Source organism: Rhinolophus sinicus, chromosome 13, assembly GCF_057876585.1.
Source record: "Rhinolophus sinicus isolate RSI-liver-muscle chromosome 13, RSI-T2T, whole genome shotgun sequence".
In the NCBI taxonomy this organism is placed as follows: domain Eukaryota; kingdom Metazoa; phylum Chordata; class Mammalia; order Chiroptera; family Rhinolophidae; genus Rhinolophus; species Rhinolophus sinicus.
In genome coordinates this window covers 46,614,804-46,638,910 of record NC_142513.1, presented here as the reverse complement: position 1 = coordinate 46,638,910, position 24,107 = coordinate 46,614,804, and the positions used below count along the sequence as shown (strand labels likewise).

Genomic DNA, 24,107 nt, shown 5'->3' with positions numbered 1-24,107 from the left:
TCTTCTTCTTCTTCTTCTTCTTCTTCTTCTTCTTCTTCTTCTTCTTCTTCTTCTTCTTCTTCTTCTTCTTCTTCTTCTTCCCCTTCTCCTTCCCCTTCCCTTTCCCCTTCTCCTTCCCCTTCCCTTTCCCCTTCTCCTTCCCCTTTCCTTTCCCCTTCCCCTTCCCCTTCCCTTTCCCCTTCCCCTTCCCTTTCTCATCTCCTTCTCCTTCTCCTTCTCCTTCTACTTCTTCATCCCTCCTCCTCGTCCTCCTCCTCCTTTTCCTCCTTCTCCTTCTTCGTGTCACATTTCTTGTAATACTGGTTTGTTAGTGTTGAACTCCATCATCTTTTTCTCTGGAAAGTCTTTACCTCTCCATTGATTCTAAATGAGAGCCTAGCTGGATACAGTACTCTTAGTCGAAGATTATTGCTTTTCATCACTTTCAATATTTGCCAATCCCTTCTGGCCTGCAAATTTTCAGTTGAGAGATCAGCTGACAGTCTTATGGGAGCTCCATTGTACATGACTAACTACTTTTCTCTTGAAGGTTTTAATATCTTCTCTGTGTCCTTACCCTTTGGCATTTTAATTATAATATGTTTTCGTGTGGGCCTGTTTGGGTTCATTTTGTTTGGAACTCTGTGTTTCCTATGCTTGTGTGTCTGTTTCCTTCTCCAGGTCAGGAAAGTTTTCCATCATTGTGTAATCCAATAGGTTTTCAATTCCTTGCTCTCTCTCTCTCTCTCTCTCTCTCTCTTCTCCTTTTGATAGTCTTACGAATGTTGTTATACTTGATATTGTCCCAGAGGTCCCTTAAATAAAGACAGAGAATACTTTATCTTTTACTTATATTCATTTTTTTTTCTGTTCTGATTGGGTGTTTTCTGCTACCTTGTCTACCAAATCACTATTTGAACCTCTGCTTCACCAAATGTGGTGCTGATTCCATCTATAAATTATTCATTTCAGATACTGTATTCTTCATTGCAGACTTTTTTTAATGATGTGTATGTCCTCATTATGTATGCTGTCTCTTTGTTGAAGTTTTACTGAGTTTATCTATTCTTCGCCTAATTTCATTGAGCATCCTTATAACTAGTATTTTGAACTGTGTATCTGATAGATTACTTGTCTCCATTTGGTTTAGTTCTTCTTCTAGAGTTTTTTCCTGTTCTTTCATTAGGGAAATGTTTCTTTCTCTCTTTTTTTTTTTTTTAACTGCCTCTCTGTGTTTGTTTCTATGTATTATGTAGATCTGCTAATTCTCCTCATCTTGGCAGCATTGGCTCATATAACAGGTGTCGTGTGGGGCCCAGTGGTACAGTCTGGTCACCTTAGCCAGGTGCTCCAGAAGCTTGTGTGGGTGGTGTGTGCCCCCCTGTTGTACTTGAGCCTTGGATGCTGTTGGCACATCAGTGTGTGGAATCGACCCTCAGGACGACTGGCTGTGACTACAGTACATGAGCTGATGTATGTGGGCTGACCTCGCAGAGTGAGATCGGCTGTAGCAGGGCTCTGGTGTCTGCTCAGACCATGGCTTGGGCGTGTCATTTATGGAGCTAATTGGGTGTTGTTCTGGTGTTGCTGAAGCTGATCACCAGGTGTGTTGGATTTGGGGCCTCATGGGAGGGGCTGTGGGGCAGGCCCAGGTCAGCTGCTGCTAGTGCCCAACCCAGAGCCACCTAATAGAAGCCACAAAGTGACCTAGTCTTGGTAGCTGCCTTTGTGGGTTTGGAGGCACCGAGAAGAGCCTATGCTGTGACGCAAGACAGGATGATGGATAGGATACCAGAAAGAAACGGAGGTCCTCAATATCATAAATTGCAGCCTGAGTGACTGTCTTAAAACAGAATTGTGATGATGCAACACCTCTGCTTACTGAGTGACTCCCCACTACGTGAGGGTAAAATTCATAGGCTAGCATGACACGTGCCTTCTTTGATTTGGTTCTGAAACTGCAGTGGTATCTCCATCCCGTTCTCAGTGTTCCAGGCTTACCCCATTCCTTTGCGCCCTCACTTGCAATATGTTCTTTCATCATCAGGCTTTTGCTCGCGCTGCCCTTCTGGAATCCCCTTCACGCCTTCCCTCAGCACCTTGCATAACTGTCAAGATGCAGCCCTATCTTTGCCGCATCTGCTGAGCTTCCCTGGTACAACTGACTGTTGTCTCTTTTGTGCCCTTACGATACTTGACTCATTTGGGCTGTTGAAGTGGAGAGCGGTACTTTTCTGCTCTTATTTTTTCATGTGTTATATTATCTCTACTCGTACTAGCGTGTAGGACAGAATGTCTCATTTATATTTCCAGCTTCCCCTGGGTCTGTGCCTATGATTTGATGGCTACAGTAAAGTTTTTTGTCTTATCGACGGATGGACTGAGTGAGTGAGTGAACGAGTAAATGAATATGATGTTTTCTGAAGTTGGGTTGTTTTTTCTTTTTCCTTTCTTTTTTTTTTTTTTAATAGAAAGAAGCAACCAAACCGGCAATTGGAAAAAGAGAAAATGGTGTGGATATTATTGAAAGTGCTCCACAAGAGCAAACAAGCAATGATAATTTGACTTGTGCTGATGGAGCACACCAGAATAATATGAGTGGTAATTTAGTGACTATCTATGAATTCTTTCTAGCTTAAGTGCTGCTGTAAACAAATCTAACATGTGTAGATCCAAATGTGATATTTATTTCTTTTAAGCATTTTTTCTATCTTTTTTCAAAAGTATCCCCACTACTAACAACTGCTTCGTCTTGCAAATGCTTCACCCCCTGAAATTCTTTTCTGCTATTACTTTTATGGAAATATTCATGACTGAATGTGTATTCAAAATGCAAGTAACATATGTTCACATTAATGTATCTGTGACTACATTTTATAGTTAGAAAGTCATCATTAGGATTAGGACAAGAGGAAGATGAAGAATCACCTTGGCATTCTGAGGTACTGTCTTTCACTATTATTATTATTATTATCATTATTATTTGAAATATCACCATTCTGTGATGTGAAAACGAAAAAGGTATGCTTTGACTTTACTTTCTCACCCCTACATTTCCCCATACACACCAATTTTTATGGTTTCGCCTGTAATTATTAAACTGGCTATATGTAATATAATGAGACAGCGTAGTACAATTCTGCTAACTTGCAAGTTTCTCTTAAGGCAGTCAGTGTAGTATAGTATAAAACACAAAGGTTTCCAAGTCATAAGGAATCAGTTTGGGTTCTGAAGTTAAGTTTACCTAAAAGCTAAAGAATTATTCCAGCTCGAACTATGCCCAAATGCATGACTCTGTGGTTTTTGTAGATTGCAAATGTCCTAATGAATTTCAGAAAGAATTTGGATTGTAGGGTTTTTTATAATTTGGAACTTGAAAAGATAGCGCCTGGGACATTAAAGTATTATTATATTTGTAATGTGAAATAGATCTGAAAGAAACCGTTCCAGTGAAGGAAGATCATAGTGGATAGTAATAATACGTAGGATTATACTAACAGTAATCAACTGAGCGCTGTTTTAATACAGGGCAACTGTCTTGTTCAGTTAAAATAGCGTGCATTGAGTAACTTGATGACAACCGTACTTGTAGTAATAGAGGTACAATGTAATGATGAGCTACATGAGGTGACAGCTGTGGAAAGATATAAGAAAGGTGTGATCTTCTGATATAGGCAACTGCTGCCTACTGGTACAGACACTGTGTTTGATGATAAGAACAGACTAGAATTCTGGATGGGTCACTTACTAGCTATGGGATCTTGGGGAAACTTCTTTTTAACCTGTCAGATGTCAGTAACCTCATTTGTCATAATGGTACTAATGACTACCTTTCAGGTATGTGAAATGCACAAATGTGGTAACAAATGTGAAAACACTTTTAAAACTGAAAAGGGAGCTATAGAATGTAAAACACAATGATCATAGTGGGATACAGTGACTTACTAAATATCGGGGACACTTTTTGTAAACCTGAAGGACAATCAAATGGCAGTAGTGTCAAGAACAGAATGGAAAAGTTAGAAGGGGCATGTGGATTTCTAATCTGGGGGATGTTAAATTTCAGGAGACTGTGATTGGCGGTACCCCATAGATGTGTAGTGTTTCGGTTCTTGAGGCTTTGTTGGTGCGAGCTCAATATTTTCACCTTGAGTAAATTTCTAGTTGGATACCAGCTGGGCAGTTAGACACTGAATGGAGAAGTTCAGGGGACAGCTGTAGCTGTAGAAGCAGAAAACAAGTGAGCAACAGTCCATTATAAGTCACTATATCTGCGTCATTTAAAGAGAATGGAGAATGCTGGGTTAGAGAATATTGTCAGGGGTGGGGGGCATGGTTATAGTTGGAATGGGAGTGGGAGTGGAATTTCGGGGGTCAGGAAAGATCTTTCTGAGTGTGACAAAAACTGCCAAGTGAAGCATGAGAAGGAGCCAGTCATGTGAAGATCTAGGAGCAAAACCTGCTGGACAGAGACAATGGATCGCATCTGTCCATCATTGTATTCTAATGTCTTGGAATGGCCAGGAAGCAGGAAGTGGGGTAACCATCATCAAACCATTTTTATATTTGTTGTTTTGTGTGGGAAATAAATAAATGTGTATAGTAAGTGACTGGTACATTTTAGATGGTTATAATAAATAAATGTTCTTATTTTTGCCCGATTAGAGATCATTATACTTTTTTTAAAAGTTGCATAACTATATATAACATTTTTCCTATTATTTATTGAATATAATTTAATGAAAAGCTTTTCTTATCTCTTTGCCACTTGGTTCAATCATTTTTTCTATCAAAATTTTTGTCAAATAAGAGTTCGGTTTTTCCTAGCTCTTGTTGACCTAGATGAAGTAGGTTCCAAAATATTCTGTTTAAACTCAACTGGGCATACACCAAGGTTTCTTACCATGTCAAGCAAGTATCTTGTTTTAACACTAAAAAACAAATCTTCATTAGAAATATTTAACAGTTATGTCAAGTACACTTATCAAAGTATTAGGTTGTTGCGAAAGTAATTGCGGTTTAAAAGGTTAAAAAAAACCCGCAAAACTGCAATTACATTTGCACCAACCTAATATTGCTTAAATACATATTTTTCAAAAAGTCCTTTTCTTGGTGGTGATAACACTAATATTTTTATCCTGAATTATTAACTAGAAATTGTATGAAGTGTCCATTAGTTACTAATCGTCCTGTTTCCTAACCCATTCAGACGAGCATTGAAGTGGAAGATCCTGGTCCTCACGAAGGTGTAGGAATGGACGATGTGCAACCCTTCAGACCAGGTACACTTTGCAATACCAGTTTAATTTTGGGAAGGAGTACGCAAGGACATTTGGCATGCTCACAGTCTTCTATTCAGAATTCCTTTCTTTTGTTACAATTTAATTGAAGGATTTCACATAAGCAACATGATGTCACTGTTGGTATTGATGTTTGAAAAAAAAGACATCGACAGGAATAAGAAAACAAGATTTTAAAAATGTGACTTTAATTCAGATGTTTCTCCTCTTGATTCGATATCCTAAATGTCCCAGTTTGGAACCCCTGTACTTAATAGGGGTTCTCAGAGGTTAATTATCACACTGGAAGATATTTCCAGGGTTTTAAAATGGTTCTTTGAATTTTGACCTTTACCCAGAGTAAGCCTCAGTTGCTACCATGTCAATTGTGTTTTAAATTTACTTCCTCTTAGTGTTGTAACACTGATGGTCTTAAGACAACCAGATGTTCTGCTGAGCAGACACCGGGTGTGTGTGTACGGGCGCTTATGGTGTCTTTGATTATTAAAAATGGGAGAAGTAATTAATGGTAATGAATATTTGGTAGACACAATCTTTGAAAACAGGAATTCTGAAGCTTTTGTGCCTTGGGATGCTTTTATGCTATTAAAAATTATTGAGAATTCCAAAGAATATTTTTAAGTCGGTAGTCTCCGTAGATAGTTACAGTATTAGAAATAAAAACTGAACAATTTAAAATACGAGCACACACAGTCATGCATTCCATGAGCCATTAGAGCTGCGACCCAGTCACCATCAGACCTATGATGTTACCATCAGAGCTGTGATATCACGGCTGTGGAGAACTCTACTGTACACTTAGAAGAGAATGAGAGTGACAATGGCAAATGACATTTAGTATTTCTGTGAAAATAGTTGTGACCTTTTCGGGCCCCATGACTTACAGATCTTGGGACTTCAGGGATTCTTACATGACATTGGAAACCACCGTTTGAAATGATGTACGGGCTTCCTGGACGTGAAATGATAAAACAGGCTTTAAAGCTTCACTTCTACAATTGTGGTTTTCTTTCACTTGTCTTTAAGATTTAAGCTGATAATTTTGTTTAAAAAGCAAACGGAAAATAGGTTTGTTATATATTGATTTTCTGTCTCATAGCTCACTGTACTCCTTGGAGCTAATGTGGACCTAGTTTGATCCTACTTTTACTTGGAAACAATAAAGTCACCCAAGTCTGTCATTTGTCATATGAACTTCTGTTTATCGAAGACTTAAAAAATGAATTCTTGAGAGTATAATGCTAAGCGAAGTAAGTCAGGCAGAAAAAGCAGAGAACCATATGATTTCACTGATATGTGGTATATAAACCAAAAACAACAAAAGAACAAGACCAACAAATGAGAAACAAAAACTCATAGACACAGACAATAGTTTAGTGGTTACCAGAGGGTAAGGGGGGTGGGGAGTGGGTGATGAGGGTAAGGGGGATCAAATATATGGTGATGGAAGGAGAACTGACTCTTGGGTGGTGAACACACAGTGGGATTTATAGATGATGTAATACAGAATTGTACACCTGAAATCTATGTAATTTTGCTAACAATTATCACCCCAATAAATTTAAAAAATGAATCTTGAAGATATTGAAGCATTTAGAAAAGACCATTTTCTCGTAATAAGTAGTTTCTTATTTGAAATAGTACCATTCATTAAAAGATTTTTTTTAAACCCATGTTTGTCACGCATATTTAAACTTAAGATAAATGGTTAAACATGACTTTTGATAACGACAAAAAAATTCACATCCCGCACCATATTAACTATGAATGAAAGCTTTAATTGGAAACACATTATATAATAGAAATTGCTGAGTGACAATAATGAATTAAACTTACCTATGAGAATGGCAATATACACCTAAAATAAAATGTGCTCTGAAGGAGTAGTGTGTTCGGGGGAAAGGAGGACGTGGGACTGCTTCTCTGAAAAAGGAAGTTTTACAAGATAGTCAAATTTGTGTTATTTTTACCTCCTCATAAATGAAAACTTTATTTTCAGCTTCTTCCAGCTGGAATGCTACTTCTTTGACTTTCAAGAATGAAACTTGTCAAAGATCCGGGGATTGGAAACTTGGTGATAAAAGGCCATTTGCCACACACTCAATGAGCAAACCTATGTCAGCATCCACAGAGTTTGGACAGATGACCGTAATAGACAAACTAGAGACTCAGATTGTAGGTGTGTTTCTGTTAGGTAATTATAGGCTCCATGACTTGTGTGAATCACCGCTACCAGAAAACAGAGAAAGCAAAGAAGGAAATAAAGAAACAGAAAGTGTTCAACCCCAGCCCACCTCTATGTAGCTTCATCATAGTTCTGACTTTCCAACAGTCATTTTGTGGCAAAATCTACTTTATGTTTACTCTGTTTATGCAACTTACAACAAAGCAAAATGACTTTTAGCAAGACATCGGCATTCTTCCTGAACCACAGTAACATATGGGAATAAGAAAAAGAATGAGGTGAAAGGGTGATTTCCTTTAGACTAGTATTTAGCGTACACTGGGGAGTGGGCAGCAGGATTATATGTACCACATTGGGACCAGATGGGAAAACTTCATAAAGATCTAAAGATTGCCTAGTGAAACAAAAAAATAGTTTTAGTTTTAAAGCTCGGCATTCACAAGTATCAGTTATAACTGTATTCGATGTAACTGAAAAAGCACCTTTGAAACCAACAATCAAATATTTCTTGGATTTTCTATGACATTATGTATTTTAGAATTGACTTTCTCAACAGTATTGGGAATCATTGAGAATTTAGTGCGTAGTACTTCCATCTCAGCTGTGTCCGCAGTCTGTCTCCTCTTCTCTCTTTTCTTCCTTAAACCCCAGTGCTGAATCCTCAAAGATGAAAGAAATGTTCAGAATAGTAGAGGAAAACATTTCAGCCATAAGAAAGGGTGTACACTGATAAATGCATCAGAAGTAACAGTCATTCTGCAAACGATGCAGTTGAATCTTAGGGTGTTGTTGAAAAGGTACTATTACGAGGTAGAGAACAGAGTATATAGTGTGACTTAATATGTTTGTCATGTAATTCTAAATTGTGTTTTGTTTCTGATTGTTTTTTCATTCATGTTCAGTGAATGAATTTGTGGATGAATTTTTGACATGTTTGTATGCCTTGAACTTTGTGACATCTCTTGTTTCCCAAATGGTTTGTTGAAGTGTTAGATAATTAGAAGTATTTCTTAAGTAAAGTAAATATTCAGGAAAAGACTAAGCTTAATTTAAACTCTCAATTAATAAGATGTTATTTTCTGTATTTATAAAGATTATAACTTTTATCTAACTGTCGTAAGTAGTTCATTTTAACTAATATGTAGATTTGTCAGCAGAACGACCACTAGGAATGACATCAGAGGAAGGGAAAGCGCGGCTTGATGGAAATGAAAAGACCTACACGCATGTATGTGAAAATTTAAGTTTAAATTTCTAGTATAATATGGTTTTCCGTGCTTTAATACTGTAATATAGCCCAATGGAAATTACCTTTCAAGCTAACCTTTTAGAGTCAAACGGTCATAATTGAATGATATTTATAACATTTGAAGCAGTTACAAAACTTAAAATGTTGTTAGAATCTGTAGATATTCGTAGCTCAATTTTATCCTTGGGATTGAGGAGAAAAAAAAAAGTCCTGACTATTGTTTGCTCCTTTAATTTTTATAACTTCCTTACATGATAAAGTAACGTCAAATATTGTATCACATGATGAGACAGTTGAAATTATGAACCATGTAAAAATGATGGCCACTGATTCGGACTCACGCGAAAGGAGTCATGATTCTCAGTGGTTCAAAATGTGCAGTTCCGTATGGCTGGTCACTAAGGCCAAGGTTAGAGATGGATTCTTCCTTGTGACCTCTGTGTAACGGACTCTGAGTCTACATTCAGGGAGAGAATAGGGTCATGCAATCAACTCAACTGACTTAAGAGAATCACACCTTCCAGGATGGGACCTTGGTTGTTTGGGCACAAAGAATAACTTTCTAATTTCTTTCATTTCAGTGTAGGAAATCAGTAAATATGATTTAATTTTTTTATCTGCTCTTATTTAGTGGGTAGTGAGTAAGTTACAATTGATGCAACAGATAACTATGTCAATGTGTAACACTGTCATAGTGTATAATTGGAATTAATATTTAGGAATTTGCTTCTCTTACTGATTGATGTTAATCATGTGGGCTCCTAATTAAAGTTTGCCTATTCTCCAGTTATTAATCTTTAAAAAATATTCTTAAATTCACTATGGGGTCTCACTATTTAAGATATGGTGGGGTGAACTATTTTAAGTGAGGAAGCCTCTATGACATTAAAAATCATCTACTATTTCATTTTTTGGGTGGGTTTAACATATAAGCGATTGTTTAGTGCAAACGGTGACAAAATTAGTTTTGCGGGTTCATGTTTTTCTTCTAATTTAGCCTAAGGCAACTTATTTTTCACTTTCTAGTTACAGTCCAATAATTTGGGAGTAAGTAAAACGTAGATTAAGATTTTTAACATTTAAATTTAGTTATATTCTAATTTTTCTCTGTTCATATTCTATTCTCCAGGTTATACAAGAGGAAAACGACACTCAGAGGCCACTTTCCCGAGAACAGGACAAGAGAATATTACATGATGCAATTCTGACCAATTGCCTTCAACAACAAAAGGAGACAGAAATAAACCTTAAGAAAATGAATTCTGAGGTATTTTGTTTAGTCCTTTTCAAACATGTGTGTGTGTATTTGTGTATGTACATATTTTAAAAACCAATGTTGTACATATGGGAGTTGTAGAGGAATTTAAAAGTGTGTGTGTGTGTGTGTGTGTGTGTGTGTGTATTTTAGGGGGAGTGACATTTTTGGTCCATTGCAATAAATGATATTCTTGACTGAAATCCTTTTATGTCCAACAGTCAAGTAGTGACGTTCCCAATGTCTCATCTAAAGGGGAGGCTTTCAATACTTTTTACAGGGATCAATGAGCTTTCTACAATCTCAAAACTATTGCTACTGATAACAGAAGTTTCAATTTGAGGCAGTGATTTCATCCCCTTGCTGTATTAGTAGAGAGGTTAGTTTTCACTTCCACTGATTGTAAGGAGTAGAGGCATAGCCAGGTCAGAGACCGTCTTTTAGATCTCATTCTCCTACTTTTGAGAAAAGTAACAATTTGCTCCCAGTAGAGTCCTACTTCAGACTAGGAACTTTTGAAGAAATTGGATACCGTGATACATACTTAGTGATAATTTATTGGTGAGTATTTTATTCAGAGAAGTCAGTGTATTTGCCCCTGTTTCACATTTATTTCTCCTTTAAACATTATGAAAAGGGAATAACACTTATTGCAGCAGCAAATAATCTCACTATTTTCTAAGAAGAGCTCTATAATTTTTAGCTTATTTTCCCTGAGTTTTTTGAAATCTAAGGCTTCGTTGGAATTTACATATTTCCACTAGAAGAGCAGCAAGCACACTATTGCGGAGCCCAAAGTCCTGCAGAAAATCCTGAACTTGCTCATCTTTTTAATCACTCTGTTCAAGATTGTGATAACGAAATGAGTTCATTGATGTATAAAGAAGTGCTTAGCGCAATGCCTAGATGTATCAGTGATTAGTAGATTTAATCTTATAAGTGACTCTGTAAGTATTAGAAAAATAGAATATCTTTTGAGTATTCTTGGGGAAAAAATTGTAGGAAATGTAATCAGCCCAAATGTATGCAGAGTGAATACTCTTACTGTGGGAGAGGTGTATATTCAGATGGTAACCTCTATTTTAAATTATAGTCAGACTTCTTAATCTTTTATTTCATGCCTTCTGGGTTTGCTGCCTTTCCAGTTCTGAGATGCTTAAAGTTCTCTTATGATTTTAAAATTCTCTTTTTCCATTTCATGGATTCAGCATCTTACATTATTTTTTTTTATACTTGGGGAATTTATGCTTGCATAAAGTTGGAGGTTTGGATTCAACGATGTATTTTTCCAATGGGATATCCACTTAATTGTCCTTGAATATTTTTACAAATTCGTATTTCTCATCGCAAGGCCCATTTACTATCATTTGGACATAAGTTTGTCCATTTCAAAGAGAATTGTAGCGGTCTGTGATTTATTAATTTGGCATTGGGTCCCCATTTTCAGACGAGTGAGGGGAGGCAGGATTCATGTGTAGCAGGAAGGAGGTCCAGGACACGTTACCTGGGGCCCTGAAGACCACTGGAATGAGTTCGCTTTTCTTCTAAGATACAGGAATCTGTTGGAAGGTTGTGAGCAGTGGACTGCGTACGTGAGGACCTGTGAAGTCAATTTAAGCCTGTGATAAAAAAAGGGGGAAAACATTCCACAATGTAGAATTGACTACCACTAGTCCCACCGACATACCAATTTCCCCTTGAGATGTCAGTAGATTGTTAAGCTTTGCAGCTTCATCAGGGGAAATGGGGAGTGGGGCTGAATCTGTTGTTCAAGTAACCTACGTAATAGTGAGTGGGCAGCGGGATAACACCTTCTGTGTCTTACCCAGATTCAGTAGACAGACTTGTGTCCAAAAGAGGAAAAGAAGGTGAAATGATGCCTGGGGTGATCTTTTTCAAGTTATATGTTATATTAATGTGTTAGAGTTAGCGATTATTAACATAATTTAATAGATGTGATTATAAAATCACTAACAGCATCATCTTCCTAGGTGGTTGGGAGACAACTTCAACAAGAGCTACCTGACACCACAAGAAAACTGCCTATGTCAGAGGCTTCACGGGAGGTTAGATCACATTACCGTATGAATTCAGAAGCTGAGACACAGGATTTCAAGACGTTAGAGCAACTCAGACGTCAGGTATGTGTGAAATGTAACCTGTCAACAGTTCATCTATAGTTGATTAATATAAAGTGTTTTAGGATCCTGATTTTCAAGGGAAGCTTTCTTTTGTGTTTTTGTTGTAATTAATTTATTATAATTTTATTATCTTTATAATGCACTTCTTCCTTAAACTCTGGCTTCCATCCTGCTATTTGCATTGTATGTTTTTTCTTATAGTCTATACCCTTGGTAACGTTGAGAAATAGGCAGCGTTCCTCATAGAAATGGAGAGACTTTTTCCTACTAAACAGTATTTTGTAGTGATAGCTCCATGACCACGATGAGCAGCCATTTAAGATCAGAAGATGATGTTTACTAGAACAATTCAGACATTTGTCTTATTTCTTATCATCACTTTTGTCAATGGTTACAGCACTGGCATATATTTCATGGACTTCAGACTGACTCGTACAGAAAGTTCATTATACAAACCAATTGAAGTAGACATTTCCTTCATTTTGTTTTCATTTTAGAAATATTGTAAAAGTATAGAAATATGTAGATCATTATAGTATGCACACCCACAATAGAGAATTAAGAAAATAATCGAGATTCACTATTGTTCTTTTTAATCTTCATTGGGATGCAATTCCCATATCATATTTCACCCATTTAAAACATACAATTCAATATCTCTCGTTACATTCAGAGAGTTGTGGAACTATCACCACAATCATAGAACATTTCCATCACCCCCAAAAGAAACCCCACATCACTTAGCTGTCACCCCATCTTCCTGTCTCTCCCAGCCTCAGGCAACCACCAATCTACTTTCTGTCTCCATAGATTTGCCTATTTTGGATGTTTCATGTAAATGGAATCACAGGATATGAGGTCCTTTGTGACTAGCTTCTTTCCCGTAACGTCACGTTTCCAGGGTTCAACCGTGTTGTAGCACATATCAATTGTTAGCTATTTCTTCCTATTGCCCAACATTACTTCACTTTGTGGACAAAATACTTACCCATTCATCAGTTGATGGAACTTTGTGTTGTTTCCACTTTTCGGCTGTTAATAATTCTGCTATGAACACGAGTTTACAAGTTATGGTGGGAGCCAATGTTTTGATTTCCCTGCCCCCGGATTTCAGCTCCCAACCTCGCCTCTCCGTGAAGCTTTCTCTGACTGTTCGAACTCTCATTGAACTCATGTTTCTCAGCACTTGTCAGATAGTCTGTGCAGAGCAATCAAGCCCTAAATTTGACATAGTTTTAATTTTTCATGAGCGAGAATTCTGTCTTTCTAAGTATAAGTTTGTCTAAGGGGAAATAGTATTTGATATGATGGCACCTATCCTGGCATAAATTAAAAATGTTTTCTTTAACAGTTGTTAGGATAAAATTAAATACTTTATACCAAACCAATACTTCCCCTTGGAGACATTGATATAACTAAATTTTTATTCTGAAGTATTTCTCACAATTATATATAAAATCGAAAGCACGAATCTAACAGAAAATTGTTCAATGAAATGCTCATTTTCCCCCTCTCCATGAAAATAAAAAAAAATAAAATAAAAGGGAACCACTCCTTCCTCTCTGCAGCCAGACAGGGTGTACAGATTGATAGCACGTTCTAACTGTACAGTTCTGAGGACGGCTTTTCTGATCTGCCAGAGCGTGTTGCTTTCATCTACTCTTCTGAGTGCTTGCTAACACATCCCAACATAATCAGTTCCCGGGAATGAATTGGTTTGGGAAGTTGGGTTTAGCACTAGAGTCCGTTGTTCCCACGTCAGTGGCTTTACCCTGCCTCTCATGGTCATATAAATTGTATGCTCAATCCGGGAGGTGGCATTTGCATTGTAGTCCAACTGCAAACCCTTTGATTTTACTGTGCGCCGTGTCCTTTTCTATTACATATGTTCCTTAATTTAATCTTCCCAATATCCCAGTGAGGTAGATGCCACTATTGTCTCATTTTATACATGAAGAAACTGAGACCCAAAAAGTTTAAGTATTTTGCTCAAGGTCACCCAGCTAATAACTGGTGGACTTGGGATAAAAACCCAGGCATTTTGGCTCTTATTTAGTTACTGCCCCTCAAACTATTCCATGAACTATCTGACTGCCCCCAAGAGTAACATGTCAACTGGAATAACCTGGTAATTCACATATGTCAATATTTAAAATTAGAGTTGATGGGATGCTTGGAATACAGTATGTTTGACTTCTCGGGTCATTTGTACTACAAGATACGATAATTAAGTGTGAGAACTCATTCTAGAAAAAGTGCTACATACCTCGTTTCTGAATATCACTTCGGTCACAAAGCTCCCTTTGGGAAGCTATGCACCAATGCCACCGCCTAGTTCACAGTTCAAAGCAATTTTGGAACTATTTTTCTGGAATGGCCATCATTGCTGTCATCATATTACCTTTGATGTCCTGAATGTCATCAAAGAGTCTTCCTTTCCATATTTTCTTTATCTTTGGATAATGACATATTTAGTCATTGGGGGCCAGATTGGGGGTGAGTAGGGAGGGTGTTGCAATAAAGTTATTTGTTTACAGGCTAAAAACTCCCTCACAGACAGTGCCGTGTGAGCTGGTGCATTGTCGTGATGCAAGAGCAATGAGTCGTTGGCTAAAAGTTCAGGTCCTCTTAATTTTTTCACACAACCTTTTCAGCACTTCCAAAGAGTAAACTTGGTTAACTGTTTGTCCAGTTGGTAGAAATTCATAATGAACAATCCCTCATATATATAAAAAAAGGGGAGCAACATCATTGCCACAAGTTTGCGAACTTAGTTGTCAGATGTCATAGATCATCAGTAGTTCAACATCACTTTTTCTTTATTTTAGCAGCAAGAAGCAAGAGCTCAACATACAGAGGATGCGAGATGTACTGAGAAGATTCAAGATCACGTACAAAAGTATAAGTTAAAGCAGCACAGAAAATAACCTGAGTATTTATAAAGCAGATGTGTAGTGTAGTATGACAGTTAGATCAGTTATAACAATAAACACATGAGTGTGAAGCTGGGTCAAAATGTCAGCTTTGCGCTACCTTGAAAAGAATAATTTGTGTACATTGTCTCTGATTTTGCACATTATCCACAATTCACAACTAGAAAAATGGCACAATTGCCAAATCATGCGCTTTTCAAATTGTAAGATTTTATGTAGTTGCTCCTTCAGATATTTGTTCAGAGATTATGTGGTATGCTTTAAAGTCAATGTGTGAGAATAATTATGTCAAAATATTCACTTTAGGCTTGACACTGAAAGCACTGACCTAACAACGACAACTAAAAAGCTAGTGGGCCTAATCGAACAGCTTCACAGGAACCTGTCAGGTACAAGCTTGGTGAGTCAATCTCTTCATTTCTGTCATACTGCAAAGGAATGTGTATGTCTGTCATAGTAGCTTATAATAATATTTTAGACAATAAGAACAGTCTCATTAATAAAAGTACTGTATTCATCTTGATACTACTTGCTGGGAGTAATGTAATTCCTCTCTACAGAGAAAGAAATCTCAGTTCATAAAATTAATGATTTTTGCAGTAAGATTTTTATACAAAAAGATTGTGATAGTCTAAAGGCAATATTTTATATATACCACATTTCATTTACCTTTCGTTTGTCCAACGAGTTATGTACCACCCACACACCCAACATTCTGCTGGACTGCTGAAGTTTCCCCTGCAGGAAAGGAAAGTGGAAGGCACGTTAGTCCATAGCGATTCTGAAATACAGCCTGATGTGTGCTGTCTGTTCCTGGATTAGGACTTAGTCCTACCCATGCCAGTGCTTCTCCATGGCCCTTTGCTGTCCCCTGTGAGTCTTTGTTCTGTCCTTTTCATAAGAAATGACCTGTGCTTCCAGCTCTTTCCTCAGCATCATTCCTCCACCCAAATGTCTAAGACCCACAGGCCTCCTCTTATTTTCCACTGTTTTGGTTTTTACTAGGAGACTCTCCCCAGCAGGCACGATGCCGAGGACACAGTAACCCAGAGAGAGGCGGGAGCTCAGGCAACGGGTGAGCCAGGGCCGGGGGGCCTTTCGGGGTTGGGCGAGGTGGTGACTTCTTCTCTATCTACCCTGGAAGCTGTTCCCGCAGACCCCTTCCCTGCCATCCTGAGCCAATCGGGGAGTGGGTGGCCAGGGGTTGGGGAGTCCCCTCTTGTGGGAGGGTTTCCAGTTCCCAGCGGATCCTGACCTGGTGGGAAAGGGCCACGAGGGCAGCCATCCCTAAGCGCCCTTCCCCCTTCACCGGCCTGGCCAGCCGCAGGTGACTTCCTGTGAAGGTCACGAAGGTGGTGTAAGGTGATACCGTCCTGCGGGTTGGGAATCACTCTACAGCTAGTGCCTCATTATAAGGGAAGTGGTTAAGGGTACACCTTTGGGAGACGTAAAAAACTGAAAACTACTCTAGCTTTAGGAAACGGCCCAGGAACACTAAAGAACAAATGACTTCTCTCAGGTGGTGGGATACTGAAGAGCTGGCCGAAAGGAATCTTCATAAACTGTTGTGTCTAGAACATGTGTGTGTGTCTGTGTGTGGATATGTGTACATACATACTTATATACATGTATTTAGACAGAGAGAGAGAATATGAATATTTGATGAGGGTGAGGACTTGCTTTTACTGTTGGAGATGTGTAAGCTGGAGGCAGTAAACATCGAGGAGAGAAAATGAAACCAGGTTCCTCTGCCTCCTTCACCAGGAAAACTGTTGCACAGAAATGTGTGCCACAGAGATATTTAAGGAAGACCAAAGCTGTAGGACCCTAAGGTGGTGGTAGGACATGCAAAGCCTGGGATCTGGTTCAGCAAGTGGCGCTGTGAACAGGAACCCCCCTTGCTCTTTGTCGAGGGGCCAGGCTAACCCTCAGGCCCTGCCCAGTCTGTAGTCAGCTGGGAGGCCCTGACAGGAGACCAGGGCCAGGGACCGCCCTGGAATGGACTACCCTGGAGACAGAAGACAATGATTAGAGTCTTTGGGATGAATGATCCATTTTTCTACTGGGACAGTTTCAGTAGTTCTTTAGATATTGTGAACAGCATTATAAAAGTAGTGTCTTTTTGTAATTGACCTCAGGTTGCATCTCATGCTATAGAATCCAAATAAACCCTCCAAAAACCAAAACAAACTTATTCTTGAAAGGAATTGGTCACTGTGTCTATTACCTTACCGTGGAAGCCCCCCTTTAAGTAGATCTCCGAGCCCTGCTTCTTGTGAATTTTATAGATACTTGAACTGTGTGGTATGTTCTTTGGAATCTGTGGAACAGTTAATACAAAGCAAAACGAAACAAGTAAACTTCATTGTTGGTTTTTAAAATAACATCTATTTCATGCAGAAAAAATATACGTATCACAAGTTCTCATTGTTTTCACTTTGATGTGCATGAGGATTGAATAACAGAATATATGTTATGAAATGATGTCCAGATATCTTTCCATTAAGTTTGTGCAAAAGTAATTGTGGTTTTTAAAGGTTAAAAATGAATGCAAAAACCTCAATTACTTTTTTTTTTTCACCATGAACGAAAATATATTTCTCCTTTATTTCTACATTTTAAGAAAAAGCTTTCCAGAATTTTAGGCAATTATCAGAAACAAAAAAGCAAACAGAATAGTTTTTCAGACAAATTGAGGTTACGGATTTTGGGTTTTATAACTAACTAAATTTCTATCAGGTATAGAACATACTTGTATCACTCAACATGTTTAAAACCAAATGTATATTCACTCTGCTAGGTTCACTTTAAAGTTAATATCTGCTACCTCATGGAAAATTTTAAGTCCTTACTCTTTACATGGGCCTTAATTCCTCCTACTTCTTTCTCTAACACGAAATAGTTTTATGTGCTTTGTTCCCTTGTTCAGCCATTCACAATGTACTGTCCCTTCCTTGCTACACATTGACCTGGTTTGTTAGCATTTTGGCAATCGACGCATGTCTTATTATCAGTAATTTTAATTAGCGGGGTCATCTGTGGGATGACCCAGGATGAAGTTGTTGCAAACACCTGTCATTGTAATTTCCTCTGGTTGCTCAAGTTACCACCGCTATGTCGGTGGGTGTCATCTTTTAACACTCACCCTGCTGTATTTGAAAGCATCCTCACTTACTGAAAACAACAGGTTGTCCCAGACCATCCTGATTTATCTTTGCTGAAAGTCACTTATCTGCTATTATGTGTGCTCCCAGATTGCCTTCTAAGTAGAATTTGATGTGAGACCTATCCACTGGGCTTTAGGGGTGAAAATGTGTCGGTGGTGAGGGGCTGCCACCACTGGGGCCCTTGAGTGACTAAGGTGGAAAGGTTATTTCCGAAACTAAAACCTCAGTTACTCTTGCAGCAACCTAATAGTAACATGAAAAACAGTACTGATTTTCAAGGTAAGTTTTAAATGTTGAATTTAAGAATCTGGAAGTGAATGCCATAGAACTGTAGAGAAACTCATGTGGATTTGTCACCTACGCAGCAGGAAGTGTTTTACTAGTGTTAGACTTTAAAATACCTTGGTAAACTACATTTTCATTTCATTTCAACAAACATTTCCTGAGGGCCTGCTGTGTGACAACATCTAGGAAGAATGAAATACAGACCTGGGTCTAAGTTTGACAGGAAGATGGACGGGCATGGGGTGATTACTTTGCAGAAAAGGGCCAGGGAGGTGAAACACAGGAGGAACGCGCTATCGGGTACGCAGAGGAAAGAACGGGACATCTATTTGACCTGGACATTGAACTGTCCAGTGGCTGTTTGTCAGGGCAAAAGGCGGCCATTCATTTCAAGCACAGGGCAGAACACAGATGCAAGGGCATAGAAGCAAGAGTGCAGGGAACTGTGAGCTCTGTAGTGTCCTCTGGGTATGAGTGGCATGGCGACAGGAGATGATATTGGTGGTTAAGTGACAGCCAGATCCTGAAAGGCCCTATTTGTCTCACTCAGGAAGGAGCTGGACCTCTGTCTTGTATGGGAAGGGTTTTAAGCGGGCGCATGAGCTCATGTTGGGGAAGAAACCATGGAGGTAGTGGGGCTGAGAGGGAGATCTGAGAGTCAGACTGTGTAGGAGGCTATGAAATTTCATTCAGCAAGTATTTGTTGGACCCCCAACTATGTCAGGTAATGTCCTAGGTGCTGTGGACAAAATAGGCAGAAATCCTGTACTCTGTGGAGTGCGATGTTGATATCTGTAGTCCAGATGAGACAGGAAGGGCCTGACCTAAGCTGGTGAGGATGGAGAGGGGGCGGAAGTGACAGCCTTTGGTGACCCATTAGTGACCCATTAGACTTGGGGGAAGAGGAAATGGGAAGACTCAAACACAGCTCCCAGGTTTCTGCCCGGGGCGATGAGGTGAAGTCTATTTCCATTTTCCGTACATTAGCAAGTTACAAAATCAGGATACCATTTCTGGCATAAAAGATGAGAGTTGTTTTTATCCCGCTAGAAGGATGCATACTTTGAGTTCTTTTCCCAGGATGGGGATGGGTTTAGTTGATGCAGTCTTGGATTCTTACTCAGCTTCCTTGTGAACCCAAACCAGACTTTGCCAATAGCCAGCTATTGTCTACAATCACCAAATAGGTTTTCACTGTTTAAAATTTCTTCATCCACATGGGGATTGAACCTATGAAAACTTAATCAGCAAATTTGGAGAATCAACCACACCAGGGTAGGGTTAGACTTATTCTGTATTATTGTGTTTCCCCGAAAATAAGACCTAGCTGGACAATTAGCTCTAAAGGCTCTGTGGAGCAAAAATTAATATAAGACCCGGTATCATTTTATGTTAGATAAGATCGGGTCTTATATTATAGTAAAATAAGACCAGGACTTATATTAATTTTTGCCCCAAAAGATGCGTTAGAGCTGATTGTCCGGCCAGGTCTTATTTACGGGCAAACACGGTATTTCCACTGGTCCAATGTCCAGTGGGGGGAAGTCAGTATAAGGCAGATTATATTCAATACAAAATGACTTTCTGGCAATCAGAACCATCCTGTAATACAATGGGCAGTTGCCTGCTAAGGTCATTGCTCATATTTCCTGCCATTGAAGACATTTACGCCTGGTCTATATGACCATCTGCCACAAAGCCAGACGAGACATTTTGGTTGTTGTTGTTCAAGACCAGGGTTAAATTTCTAATCTGCCATCTTGGGCCGCCAGAGCCAGAATAGGGAGTTGGACTGGATCATTTTAAAGCCCAACTCAGGGATGAGATTTAAGTTCGTGCCTACAAAGTCAAGTCATTGCTACAACTACGTGACCTCTGGAATTAAGAATGATAAAAAAATATAATCAGGAATTCAAATAGTGGGTCTGGGAATAAAATCCTGGAGATTTTGCTTTTGATCGTTTTACCTTCTAGGCAGCTCTCCTTTTTCCTCTTCAGGGAAATCTTGACAAATCCTGTGTTAAATTAATTCAGCCTTCTGTAGTTAAATATCACCTTTGTAAATGACACATTTCAGATCCACATTAGTTGGCCTTTTATGAAAAAAATCTGTTATCGGGTAGAACTTGGAATAAATGGCTTAGTTCCAATTTCCATAACCTTTGAAGATGCGTGCAAGGATATATAATACGTCTCTGTGTTTGTTTCATTGAAAGCAGCTCAAGGTGTTGTTGAAAACAGAGGACTCAGCTCCCTCTAACTGGCATTCTACCAAGAGACCTTTCACATATGCACTGTACTGTGATAATTCATAATGAGGCCCCTTGAAATATTCTAAAATCATAAAGTTCTGTTTGAGTCACCACAAGTCAGTTAAATTGCTTTTAGTAAAATTTTGGTACTAATTTACATGCTTATAATTTTGGTATTTACATACTTATATTCAGCATACAGGCTAACTTTATTTACTGTGACATCTGCATTACCAAATAATTTTCCCTAACAGTGCTGAATACCGAAGGCTTTCCTATAGCTAGGATAGGCATGTGTATTATTAGTGTGAGACGGTGGCATGGCCCTGAGTGTGTTAGGGTGCATGTGTTGAATGGTATGGGTTGGACTGTGACCTTATTAGAAGCTTAAGAACACTTTTTGAGCTGAAAACTACTGTAATGATCATTTACTGGATAAGTCACATTTGCTGACCATCACAAGAGGTCAGGTGACATCTGGAGGTCACACATCTGTTTGTGGCACCCAGTGTTTATTCTACCATCTCCCTTAGTGTAACCCTGTTGTTGTTTTTCCTGGTGTCCTTATAAAATCTGGGCAACCTGGAAAAGTGAGAAGCACCAATGTAATAACTAGAAGCTGTTTAACTCCTTTGTGGTGTGTCTGAAGACTTGGTAGAGGCATAAAGGATAGTCAAAGAGGAAAAATATCCGGGTGGTTTTCTTTCCTCCCTCTCCCCTCTCCTCTCCTTTCCTCCTCTTTCCCCTCTCTTGGAAAAACTATTAAGGAGAAATGTGTGCGTATAATGAAATGGAACCAAACACATTTGTACATACCTGCTTAAAAATCTGTTAAATATGTCCATTTACTTTTTCAAAGGGTCATGTAATCATCGAATACAATGAGGAAATTTAATGTGCACGAGTAAATGATACACGTTACAAGGATTTTATCTTTAGGTCTATCACCTAGAACTTTAGTATTCCCCTGCAAAATAGATGGGAACACTGATGTAAAGTAAAAACCCATTTTTATGAAATGTTAGCACCAATATCATTCTGTACAAAACTGAGTTTTATGGAAAGCCAGAAAATGGCTTTACCAAATTATTTTTATCCAGATTATTTTATTTGGAAAACAAAAGCAGCTCGTTCTCGTCCCCTGATACTATCAGAGAGCACACGTCAGCAGTGTCCTCTTTGCTAAATGAATTGGGATATGGGACATATCGGTGCCTTCAACGGCTCACACTTGAATATCGTGCTTTATCAGTGTTTTTACTTCCTGACATTGCCATCTTCATTAAAGAATCTCATGAGAATGCCTTTCCTTGTGCTAGCTGCCTGGGGAGAAGTCACACAGGTGACACTGTTGGGGGCCTGCTGTCCCATCAGTAGTAGCTCCATCTCTGATTTCCTACAAGTACCTTTAGACCAAAGGCAGGTCGCCGGCCTCTTGGTTCCAGGGGACCCCCAGAGAGCCCGGGTGCCGCCTCCTGTTGGATCAGGAGGAAGTACTGTCCTGCACTAGTGTGTTGGTTGCCTTTCTTATATGGGCACTGGGAGAGCACTCAGTCGTGATGATACAGTGAGACATCAGAGAGTACTTCTCTCTCCTCGTCTTCACTGACCGCAGGGTTTCATGAAAAGGCTTATCATCTTCTTCATGAAGTGTGTAAAAGAAAATGTTTGCCTGTAGCATGCAGCCAGTCATGAGAGGAGAGTTCTGTTTGCCCAGGTGATAGGCCCTACAGAAGTGGAGTTGGGATGCACTTGTGTCTTATTGACGTCGGCTTTGCCCCCTCTACAGGTTAAGTGGTATGCTTAAAACAGTCTCAGAACATGCAATAACTAGGCGAGATTTCTTAGTCTTTTTAGTGTGCTTTGCAAAATGATCCAATATTGAAGCCTAAATATTCAGTCATCCCTTTATGGTCCTATATACCTGGGTTTGGAGTCATCCTTGATACTTGTTTGTGCCTCATCTTAAGTGACTTTGGATGAGCTGTAAAACCTCAGTGAACTCAGCTCTGTCAGCTGTAAACTAAATATAATGGAGTTTCAATGAGGATTAGAAGCTGATGTGTCTGATGCAGTGATTCGGGACATAGTGAGCATCCAAAATATGTTAGTTCTCCCTTTCTTCTTAGCCAAGAATACAAGAAATAAAATATGGAGATTATTAACAGCTTACTGAAATATACTTAACATACCACACAATTCTCCCACAGTATGGAGACTTGAATGGAATGATTTGCATGGGAAAATCAGCTCAATGATACTTTGCCCAAATCTACAAATATGTACATATGGAAATCCTCCTGAATGAGTCTTGCTGAGATTCCCGATCATCATGATGCCGTGCCCTTTATTTCCTCCTCCATTTCCCAGCTCCTCACTGTACCCCTCTGCACACCCATATGCACAGGCATACACATGCACACACATACACATTGAGCTAGGATATGCCTTTGTTTAAAAGAGTCAAAAATATTCAAAATATAATGGGAGGGAAAGTAGGCAACTTTTGGAATACATATTAGCAATTGCTAATGGATTTGGTGGGATTCAGGGGGAACCCTTGCAGAGGGCGGTCAGCTATATTTTCTGTTTGTAACTTTTCCATAGGATCTGTTGCCATGTCCCAGCAACCGCTTAACTGCCTAACTGAAAAGGGGGACAGCCCCAACGAAATCACAGGAAATGGACCCCCCAATCTGGCTCACCCAAACCTGGACACGTTCACCACAGAGGAGCTGCTGTGGCAAATGAAGGAGCTCCTGATGGAGAACCATCTGCTGAAAGGCAAGCAGCACCTGGCCCCCGTTTTGCTCCATTCACCCTGGACCTTCCTGAACATAATACCCTTTGTAATAAGGCTTGTTGTGAACTCCCTGCTCTCTGTCTGGTTCCCTGGGGACAGAAAGAGTACAGAATTAAGCTTTCAAAAAAGCTAAAGCTGCTTTCATTGTTTACTTTTGGTGAAGGTAAGTATAAAAAGTATTTTATGTGTCTCTGGGAAATAGCATATTGACATTTAGTCCATTTAAAAGGAAAAAGAAAGAAGGCTGCTATTATTGCAGAGTTAGTCCTACATATTATTACCTCGTTAAGAGGAAGCATTCTACTATCTCAAGCCATGGCTTTTGGCAGGACCTGTGTTTGAATCTGATTAACTCTGTAGTTATACACAGGTACTTGTGCTATCTGGAGGTACCTGAACCAATTTTATTTTCTTGAGACTTATGAGGACTAGAAATGCCATTAGACCCGCTAGTCCTGTCTGAAAACAAAAGCCCCTCATCTTGCTACAGTCTTCTTCTGGCTGACTCTTGGGCCCAGGCCCAACGTGGCATCTTTAGATCCAGAGCCTCCTGGTGAA

General features: G+C 39.1%; 1 protein-coding gene across 1 annotated transcript; it reads left to right on the top strand.

Annotated features, from left to right (window-relative positions):
- The first annotated feature begins 2,452 nt into the window (after window positions 1-2,452).
- Window positions 2,453-23,682, top strand: LOC148756079 (ankyrin repeat domain-containing protein 26-like). The gene is made up of 8 exons (XM_088789483.1): window positions 2,453-5,261; window positions 8,622-8,692; window positions 9,843-9,980; window positions 11,960-12,109; window positions 14,938-15,008; window positions 15,349-15,442; window positions 16,048-16,117; window positions 23,354-23,682. Exons 1-8 carry the CDS (start codon window positions 5,234-5,236, stop codon window positions 23,680-23,682), a joined length of 951 nt encoding a protein of 316 aa, XP_088645609.1. The 5' UTR covers window positions 2,453-5,233.
- Window positions 23,683-24,107: the final 425 nt, after the last annotated feature.

Excerpts from the sequence above, each read along its gene's own strand:
- LOC148756079 (XM_088789483.1), top strand. The coding sequence starts at position 5,234 with ATGGACGATGTGCAACCCTTCAGACCAG. Across the intron at positions 15,443-16,047 it reads ACCTGTCAGGTACAAGCTTG|GAGACTCTCCCCAGCAGGCA; the intron begins GTGAGTCAATCT and ends GGTTTTTACTAG. Across the intron at positions 16,118-23,353 it reads GGCGGGAGCTCAGGCAACGG|GATCTGTTGCCATGTCCCAG; the intron begins GTGAGCCAGGGC and ends ACTTTTCCATAG.